General features: G+C 54.8%; 1 protein-coding gene across 1 annotated transcript in view; it reads right to left on the bottom strand.

Moving 5' to 3' along the window:
• The window catches only part of TMEM255B (transmembrane protein 255B), a 37916-nt gene extending 27662 nt beyond the window's left edge, over window positions 1–10254 (bottom strand). The window contains 4 exon segments of the mRNA XM_017861830.1: window positions 1394–1456; window positions 4601–4743; window positions 10210–10230; window positions 10233–10254. Coding sequence (XP_017717319.1) covers window positions 1394–1456; window positions 4601–4743; window positions 10210–10230; window positions 10233–10254 — 249 coding nt within the window.
• Between the last annotated feature and the right edge of the window lie 407 nt (window positions 10255–10661).

The raw sequence follows: 10661 nt of genomic DNA on the forward strand, positions 1-10661 counted from the left end.
TTTGCTCTACCAGAATCCCAGTGTCTCTGCAGCCACCCCCCAACCCTCCAGGGACCTCCCACCCTCACACGATGAGGCTCCATCTGCCCAAGGGTCAGTCTCCGGGGCAGCAGTGGGAGTTTGCTGGGTCCCATATGGGGTGATCTGGCTTGGCTGTGTCCTCACCCGAATCTCACCTTGAATCCTCACGTGTTGTGGGAGGGACCTGGTGGGAGGCAACTGAATCATGGGGGCAGGTCTTTCCCGTGCTGTTCTCATGACAGTGAGTCTCACAAGATCTGATGGTTATTATAAGGGGGAGTTTCCTGCACACGCTCTCTCTCTGCCTGCTGCCATCCACGTAAGACATGACTTGCTCCTCGTTGCCTTCTGCCATGACAGTGAGGCTTCCCCAGCCACGCGGAACTCTAAGTCCCATTAAACCTCTTCCTTTTGTAAATTACTCAGTCTTGGGCATGTCTTTATCAGCAGCATGAAAACAGACTAATACACAGGGTTCCGGGGGCACACACCATGGCCCAGCCATCGCACCCTCCCTCTCAGCCTGGGAACTGGGAGCAGGCAGGGGTTGGGGACCCGACACAGGTCATTTGCACACTGGATAAGATGACAGCCAGCACAGGGAAGAGATGAGAACTCCAGCCTGGTCTGAGGCAACAACTGGGAGATGAGGCAGAAGTGGCCCAAATACCTCCCCTCTAAACCCTGCTCTTAAAATTCAATCCTGGCTGCCACCGTGAACTGTCAACATTAACCAGTTTTTGTTTTTAAAGTTACAGTCCCCAAAGCAGTGCATCAACAAAACGGACTCCAGCTGAACCTGAACGCTGTTGCCACGCATGCAGCCACTAATATCACGGACTGGCAGCGTCTAGATTTCACTCTGCATCGCTGCCGTGTGAACTAGGGGCTCCCTCCTGGTTTTATGTCTTTACCTCTCCTCTTAGTCTGGGCAAGATAAACAGCCAAACTCAGATGAAAAACAGGACTCTAGAGCCACTGGTTCAAAAGGAAGAGAGGCTTGTGCACATGTTTTTGCCTGAACTTTACACACTAGGACTTAACTTAATTTGCCACCCCCGTCCCAAACTTCATGCACTCCCTGAGCTTCCCAGCCCTCACCATTGGTGGCTGCACACCACGTGAGGTTGATGCACCAGCAACCCAGGGCCATGCTCGCTTAGACTAAGGTGTGAATGGTACCCGCTGAACCCTGCACCCAGGACTGTGCAGGCCACAGTCCGGGAACCTCAGAGCTGGTCCCGTAGACACCAATGTGTTGGGGAGGTGGGGCTAACTCTTCTCAGAGCCCCAGCGCAGCTGTACCATCCCCTGATGAAGGGCTCATGATCCCCACCTCCCCACATTTGAAAGAAGCAATGTACTTTCTCACCATTTGCCTTCTATTCTCCACCAAGTTGATGCCAATAATTCCTAAGAAAGATCCGAAGCCGAGCTAAAACCAAAGGAAGAACGAGAGAGAAACACTCATTAGCATTCCTGGAAGCTTAACACCGACATTTAACAGCAAATATCCCACCCTCAAAGGCATTATATCCAGGGACGAAGGCCAGACATCCCCACCTCAAGAACCTCAACCACTGAGCATCAGGTGCATCTGCTGGCATTGGGCAGGCGTCTCTGCAACGTCACCCATCCTGTCTTCTCTACTCAGGGGTTTTTACTGATGCGTCCGTTTGGCTTGTGACCGTGCGGTAAGAGAGGATCCCACTCGTCCCCCAGAGACAACATCTTCTCGGAGACCCAAGGCCACCAAGCACCAACACCTGCCCCGTCTTCTCCAGGCCTGAGATGCCCCTGAGCATGGCTCCTGGGTAAGGCATTAGGGAACTACAGCTGTGTTTCAAAAGAAGGGTTGCCAGGCACCAGGGCCACCTGTGACACCTGCTCAGATGGCCTACCTGTGGCTGCTGCTTTGGGAGAGTGAGCAGGGCAGGCCGTCAGCAGGGAGGTGCCTGGTGTGGGGAAACAGCTCCTGGGCCAGGCGCAGAGAGGCCCCGGGCTGCAGGACAGGCCACCAGGGGTCCAGCGGAGCCCCCTTGCTCCACAGGAAGCCCCAGCTCCGGGCAGAAAATGATGCCAGGATGTCGGGAAATAGACATGGGACTGTGCTATCTTAGAATAGAGGCCAGCAGCCGGGCACCTGCTCCCTCCACCCAGGGCCCGTCCTGGCAGATGACATGCACCTGGCAGAGGATTTTTTTTTTTTTTTTTTTTTTTGAGACGGAGTCTTGCTCTGTCACCCAGGCTGGAGTACAGTGGTGCAATCTCAGCTCACTGCAAGCTCCGCCTCCTGGGTTTACGCCATTCTTCTGCCTCAGCCTCCCGAGTAGCTGGGACTACAGGCACCCACCACCTCGCCTGGCTAGTTTTTTGTATTTTTTAGTAGAGACGGGGTTTCACCGTGTTAGCCAGGATGGTCTCGATCTTCTGACCTCGTGATCCACCCGTCTCGGCCTCCCAAAGTGCTGGGATTACAGGCTTGAGCCACCGTGCCCTGCCTGGCAGAGGAATTTTTAAAATCAGTGCGAAGAATATGCGTTTCAGCAACACCCCCAAAAATCTGATTCAGAGCCACCGGCAAAAGTGCCTCCCGCAGACAACTCGGAGCTGCCAACGATCAGGCCGAGGCCTAAGACGGCTCCTACTCGCGTGCAGGTGTGCCGGGCCGGTTACGCTTCCCAGTGAGCATCCGTTGGAAGGGGCGTCCCGCCCGGCACAGCCTTGGAGTTCCTGGGGCTGTGGTGTGAAGTTTAATGCACTGGAAACCGGACTTCTTTATGTAAGTAGTTTTGCCTTTTCTGTAATTGTGTCTGTGCGTCTGTGGTGACAGACATGTACACATGTGGCTTTCACCAATGGTTTGAGAATTCTCCAGGGGTAACAGGAGCATGTTTTCATGTGCTGAGCTTCCAAATACCACAGTTCAAAAATATCAAAATTTCACTTCAATATACGTGTATTAAAATATGTTTCACTACGTTTTATTTTTGGGGGATTTGAAAAAAACACACCTTTCTTCAAAATGTTGAGATGTTTTCATGTTCTGGCCGCTTCTTCTGAGATCAGCTTTTTCTCTGAAGCCTCTACATTGGCGCGAGTCTCCACAGAAATGACTCTTAGCCACGTTTCCTTGAGGCTGATTTGATTTGTCGTCTCCCTAGTTGGCTCTCAGAACTGTCTGGGCTAAAGTCATTTCAACCTGGTCAGCACAGCGTTAATTCACCGCCCAGCAAGTAGATTCTTTATAGAGCACAGCTCGAGCATTAGCCATTGATGTTTTTGATTACGGTATTTTTGAGGGAGCTCTTCAATAAGCTTGAGAACAAACAAAAGAAAAACAGCTACTCAAGGTTGATCTTCATGTTCTGCAAATCACTTGGGAGGTCCCTCCTCACAGCCACTTGCCCTCCGGGCTCCCCTCTCTGCCCAGGAAGCAGAAAAGCCCCTCACATGAGGCCAGGGTCCCCACACCATTGGCCTCTTCCAATTTTACTGATAAAGCTTTTTCTGCACAGATACTATTTGTATATGTTTATTTATAAACTACACACAGGTAGATAGTGTAGACGTATAAGGCACACCTTAAGATTAAACAAAGGAAAATATAAAGGTGAAATAAACAATATTTGTAAAATATTTCTAAATACTGAGTGCCAAAAATCTTTCATCTTTGCTGACTGTCATCAATATCATTACCAATCTTGCTAGTACTTCAGGTGAGAGTAACGAGATTGAAGAAGCCGCATTTTCAAATCTTGCTTTAGCACTTCATGGCATAGCAACCGGGCTCTGGGGCACGTGAAGGGCATCGCAGCAGATCCAAGCCACTCCGACAGAGGTTCACTACGCAGAACACGGGCACTTAGGACAAATTTTTTTGCTAACGACAGAGGACGTAATTTCATAGTTCAAAAAACCTTGATACTTTCGAATCCGGGTGACCAATTCTTGCCAATTAGGTTACCATCAATTTACCTCGCTGCCTTACTGTCCAAAATCTGGCCTGCGAGGTGGATGAGGTCAGCACCACCACCTTCTGGCCGTTCCCACGTGATGGCGTCACTAATACGATCTGTAGTCCATCGCTTCTTGGCAGGAATTGTTTAAAGTCACTTTCCCCTTCCATGGTTCCACAGCTATGGTGGTCGACCTGGTCCCTCAGGGTAAAACCCTTCTGGGACGCTGGGGGAGGCTGTGTCTGGCCTTTTCGGACATCCTGGGCTCCTGGCCCCTCCTCCACCTTGGACATTTCCCGTCGCCGGGCTCTGGCCCCCCTCCCACACCCTGGTCACCCTGTGACCACATTAGGCCAACCTGGACGATGGAGGGCACCTGGCCCTATTTCACGGTCAGCTTGGACCTCAACCCAAATCCCCCTCTGCCTTGGACCTGCCACCGTCCCAGGTCCTGGGGATTGGGATGTGCACGTCTGTGGGGGCCGTAACCCCGACCACAAGCACCGATCGAACCTCCCCACCTTCAGCCCCAGCCCTGTGAGCTGGCATGGGCTCCACCCTGAGACAGCCACACGCCACCCTGCCCTCCCCGGCCCAGGCCGCCCGCTCAGCGCACTCACAATGATCCCTGGGTAGTAGCCCCCCACGGTCACGTTCTCTGTCCTGGTGGTGGCAGCCAGCCCGACGGTCACTATGAAGACAGACACCAGCAGCAGAGACCCCACAAACCACAGCGACGTCTTCTTCCTCCTCGAAAGCCCTTCTGTGGGGAGAAAGGCGAGGACCTGTCAGTGAGGGCTCAGGCTCGGGCGGGTGTCAGCCCGGCAGGCTCTGGGCCGAGCTCTGTTGCCCGGGGTCCTGGGATGCACTATCCCCACCTGCCTCCCGGCCCACCTCGGGGACCACCCTCAACTTCCATCCCGCCTGCCTCCCGGCCCACCTCGGGGACCACCCCCAACTTCCATCCCCACCTGCCTCCCGGCCCACCTCGGGGCCCACCCCCCAACTTCCATCCCGCCTGGGCCTCCCTGGTCCACCTCGGGGCACCCCCAACTTCCATCCCCGTCTGCCCTCCCGCGCCCACCTCGTCGGGACCACCCCAACTTCCCACTGCCTCCCCGGTCCACCTTTTTTAGGCGACCACCCCCAACTTCCATCCTCGGCCTGCCCTCCCGGTCCACCTCGGGGACCACCCCTAACTTCCATCCGCCTCGCCCTCCTGGCCCACCTTAGGACCACCCCCAACTTCCCACCTGCCTCCCGCGTCCACCTTAGGCGACCACCCCAACTTCCATCCCCGCCTGTCCCTCCCGGTCCACCTCGGGGCACCACCCCCAACTTCCATCCCCGTCTGGCCTCCCGCGCCGCACCTCGGGACCACCCCAACTTCCCACCTGCCTCCGCCGTCCACCCTTGGGACCACCCAACTTCCATCTCGGCCTGCTCCGGCTCACCTCGGACCACCCCTTAACTTCCATCCCGCCTGCCTCCTGGGCCCACCTTAGGGCCAACTTCCACCTGCCTTCCCGCTCCACCTTAGGGACCACCCCAACTTCATCCCCGCCTGCCTCGGTCCACCTCGGGGACCACCCCTAACTTCCATCCGCCTGCCCCTGGCCCATCTTAGCGGCACAACCCCAATTCCCACCTGGGCCTCCCGGGCCCCCCTCGGGACCACCCCTAACTTCCATCCCGCCTGCCCTCCGGCCCACCTCGACCACAACTTCCATTAGATAACAGAATAAAATCTCTGGATCTTAAGCCACTATACTGGAGAGCCTGGTATTTGCGGCCAAACCTAATTCTGTCACAGAACTCAAGAAAGCAAACTAGAAGGGACTCCATCCCATTGGCTGCCTCTTCCTCTGACGTTCTCCCCTTGGTGTCCCCGGGAGGACGGGAGCATCTTTTGTTTACTGTTTTATCATCACCACTGGCTCACGGACACACCCTCTCTACCCGCCTATCACAGCTGCACCCGGAGGGGGAGGGGGCTGCCACCAGGGGAGGGGCAGGGAGAGAGGAACGCACCCAGCAGCTGTCCAGCTGTGCCATCTGTTTTGCTTTGTTTTATTTTTTGAAAACTAAATCATTTTGATCCCTATGTGACTCCAAACAAAATAGGGGATTTTTAAAAACCATGGTAAAGTCTTCCTACTCCAAGATTTTGAAAATCAACATTTGTGTGTGTGCACATGTGTGAGTGCACGTGTGCAGGGAGAGCAGACAGCACACTGGAGAGCCGCCGGCAGCCAGGACGGCCATGCAGACATTGTCCACATTCTAGAAGGTCCATGTCCAAAGATTTACACTTCTGCAATCCCATCAGCAGAGCTCAATGGCAAGGCAAGGTTATTGCGCCCAAGGAAGGGATTGTTACATCCTCAGAAATGAGTTTCGCAAAACTAAATCAATGTGCAGACGCAGAATCGCTCTGCTGATCTGAGACAGCCATTTTTATCCAGCTGACCCAGCAAGGGCGAGGCCTGGGGCACGGCCTTCCTTCCAGGCCCTCTCGGACTCAGCACAGCCCCCGGCACAGTCACCCTACCCTGCCTGCCTCTTGACCCTTGCAAAGTTACACCTGTCCCAAGAATCTCATCCCAAATCGCTTTTTACCTTCCACCTTGGAGGGGACCAGATCACTCCATTCGCTAACGTAATAAACCACTGGCTCCCACCAGCCAGCCAGGTTGCCCCCATCTCGGACTCACTGCACCAAGGTGGCCAGTGGCACTGTCCTTGGTGTTACCCTCCAGGCCGCAGGCCAGCATTCTCAGGCTCTCCCTGGTCACCCCATCTCCTGCCTCCTTAGAGACAGGCTTGTTCTAGCGTCCACAGGGCCTGTGCACCTGCTGTCTCCCAGCCAGACACTCGAAGCACTCCCTGAAGGCCTCTCTTAAATGCTGCTGCACAGACACACTGAGCACAGTAGCTCCACTCACCCCTGTGCTCTCCACAGTCACCCCCTCTCCCCTGCCCCTGCAGAGTGTCCCCAGGTGTGAGAGGCAGAGGGGACGCCAGACAGACAGAGGCACACGCTGCAGGCATTGGAAAAGGCCAGGTTCAGTGGAGAAAACTTAGGCAGGGCTGAGGACAGGGCACTCTGGATGCATCGCCCACAGGCAGTGGGTGGAGGGCAGAGCCTTCCCTGGGGGGCCTGGTGGTGGCACAGTGCACCCCTCAGCACAGCACCACCAGTGTGGAGTGAGGCCCTCCTGAAAGCCACTCTACTGAGACACTAGAGGCAGCAGCCCAGTGCAGTCCAGGGAGCAATTTCCACATCCAGCCTCAGGAACACGTGCGGTGTGGGGTCCCTGCAGCCAGGGCCATGCCTGCGCCCCCCGGGTTCCCAAGGCGGCTTCTGCAGGGGTCATGCTGAATAAGCCTACAGGGGTGACAAGCAGGTGGCGAGCACAGGGGCGAGGGGCGAGCACAGCTCCAGGAGCCCCAAGGCCATGCTGGTGGCCCAGGACCTGGCGCTTACACGTCCGTCATCCAGTGTCTGTTACAGTGATGCTCCCCTGGTCCCACCCCATGCCCCCGCGAGCAATGGTTCCCAATTATCTCATTCAATTACACAATGGTAATATTTTGACTCTGGATATAATAGAGATAACAAAAAGAAGACTCCCAACCTTAAATACATTTTATAAATACATGACACAGCAAAAAAATGAGACAAAAAAATAAACTCAAGAAAAGAAGGTGGATATCTTTACAATTACCATAAGAGATAAGCATTTTAAGGTCAGATTTCATCAGAAAGGGGCTTTCACTTAGGAGAAAGATAACTAAAATCACCTGAATAATTTCCTTGACGTTCCCGTCCCATTAGCGGAAATACTATTACGTGCACTGTGAAAATTAAAGTGCTCCTAAGTGCCCCGACTATTAACTAAAATATCTACTCACAGGTTTCTATTGCACAGACAGCTTACAGGGACCGGACCCAAACCATTCTGGGTCTGTCCAGACCCACTGTGTGGTCTTGGGTGGCCGTTTAATCTCTCTGAGCTTGGGAGAAGACAGCCCTGTGAGAGCTGAGAGCTCTGTCTCTCTTGTTTGTCGCCGGTTCCCGGGGCTCAGATAAGGACATAGACACAGCTCCTGGTACGGAATGAATGAAGGCCCTTCAGTCTCCTGATTTGTAGGATGGAATCATGAGAAGCACCTGCTTACCCACCTCTTGAGATTGTGATAAGCGTCCAGAGAGACATGATACGTGGGCTCTCATGTATAGGTTTTCATAAATGTAACGCATATGCTAATCATCAGGGTAGTGTTAACTTTAAGATGGCATAGCAGTTATTCTTAACCAGCATTTCTCCCACTGGAGTTGCAAGGAGGAGTTCTGAGATGTGAAGCTAAATGGGCCAACAGCTACCTCTCCGCTATTGTGTGCGCTGATTTTTCTAACTCTAGTCTTCCCCAGGTGCAGCCCATCTAGGATATCTCAGAATATCACCTTGTCACTCCCCACCAGCCCCCAGTTCTCCCACCCGACCGGCTCTCCCCTTCCTGGCTCCCACCCCAGCCTTAGCTGGAGGAGCTGAACCACAGGAGCCTGTGCCCATGCCTGGTTCTGCCTGGAAGACACGCGAGGCTGGAGGTCAGGCTCTCCCTGCCCCTCAGACCCACTTCCTCCACTCCACAGAGCCAGGAAGGGGAATGTCACAAAGCATGGGAGGCACTGCTTGGAAGGGTTCCAAGATCTGGCCTTCCTGCCAGCAGGGCCTGGAACGCCCAAAAAGAAGCGTGAGTTCCATTTAATCATGTGGGGACACCAGTCATGGTGTCCAAGTAATAATCCCACGTAAAACTGTAATCACTCAGCCATCAATTTCTCTTTCGTCCTGATTTTACACATGCCCAGGGCAGTGAACAAAGAAGGGCAAAGCAGAACAAACCATAACCCACCCCCAGGTACCCCAAAGCAGAAAGACCATAACCCACCCCCAGATACCCCAAAGCAGAAAGACCATAACCCACCCCCAGACACACCAATACTTCATACATTTTAGCAAAAGACCAGCTCCAAACAAAACGACCCATAACCCTACCCCAGATACACCAATGTTTCATATACTAAAAAGATCGGCTCCAAGTATTATGTTTTCAGGTTTAAAGTTCTTTGTCAGAAGAAAATCTAAGTCAAATGCTATTTTTAAACCTTCAAGGCATTCTAATATAATAATGATAAAACTAGTTAATAAATAATAATAAATAGTTATCATTACTATACACTAATAGTCGAATCCACATTAATACGTTTGACCATAGAGCATTTTGCTTTAGAGAGTGGAAGGTATATAGTGGTTTCTTTTAGAAAGAAGCCAAATTCTTTGATTATTTTAAATAACAGTAACTCGTCCGGTTTTTAGAAACTTCCCAAAGATGCCCCAGTAAAAGGGTTGTGAGGTTAATCCCCAGCAGTTCGTGTTGGCTTATTTCTGAGGCAGCGGCAGAGCCCCCGGGACATCGCGCCATCCCTCCCTGCAGCCGTCAGAGCTTCACTTTCTAGGGAACTCTGTTTCTCTGTTGTTTTGAAATCCGCGCAGCCCTCTCCCCCTCCGGAAAACACCCGGCATCGTTCCAGTCCTGGCCGCTTCCCAGCGCAGCCCCCGAGCCCGGCCTGCGAACCTGCGAACCTGCGAACACGCCACAGGCTTCCTGTTTTCCAGCCCGGGCCGGGCTCCAAGGCTGCCTCGGGCGTGATCTGGGAAGTGGAAGGACCGGGGTTCCGTGAACACACTGGGGAGAAGCACGAGAGAGGGGCCTGACACCAAGCAACACGGTCCGGTTCCGTGCGCGCCTCTGCAGGTTCCCACAGGCCAAGGCGACCTGGCTCTTGGAAAGGAAGCTTCCCGGAGAGCCGTGTCGGTTGGAATGCACGGAAGAGACGGGGAAGGAGCGCACTTTGGGGCGCCTGTTCTTCCTCATGAAACAGAACAGGAGAGAGGCGAAGAGGAACGGACAGAGCCAGAGAAAGGCAAAGGCGGAGGAGGCAGGGGGAGGAGAACGAATGGACGGACGAACGCACGGACGCCCTACCCCGCGCGAAGTGCAAAGTGCTCCAAAGACAGAGCTCGAAGGAGGCGCAGGGCCCGGACCCCGGGCGCGTCTCTGCACAGGTTCCGCCCGGGCCGGCCGGGGACCTGCACTCCCAGCCCCGGGGTCCCCACGCTCCCCCGCAGGAGCCGAGAGACGCCCCCAGCCCCGCGCTCACCTGCGGCGTCCAGCAGGCCCGGGGCCCGGGCACCGGCGGCTGCATCCCGAGGNTCCTGCCTCCCCGGCTGCCCCCGCTCCCCCTTCTCCGCTGCACCCCCTCCAGCCGCCCCTGGTTCTGGACATTAGGACGCGGCGGCCAGGAGTGGAAGCCAGACCCAGATGGAAGGTGCCTGGAGAGGACCCTGCGGACTCGGGTCGGAGCCCGGCCTGGGACGGTGACCCCGGGCTGCTGGCGCCTCGCTCAGCCCTTGGCAGTGCCTCGGGGTGGGTCACCACGGGTTCGCCTCCCCGCTGGCCGGTGACGGAGCTCCTCGGGGCCACAGGGCCAGCCAGCCCTGGATCTCTGTGTTCAGAGGGTGGCACATACAACCCAGTCTGCGAGGAATCAGTAAACGAGGAACAAACGCATCTGACACCTCACTCAGCAGCCTCACTCAGCAGCCCGAGGCA

The sequence above is a fragment of the Rhinopithecus bieti genome, unplaced genomic scaffold, assembly GCF_001698545.2.
Source record: "Rhinopithecus bieti isolate Rb0 unplaced genomic scaffold, ASM169854v2 scaffold_62034, whole genome shotgun sequence".
NCBI classification, from domain to species: Eukaryota; Metazoa; Chordata; class Mammalia; order Primates; family Cercopithecidae; genus Rhinopithecus; species Rhinopithecus bieti.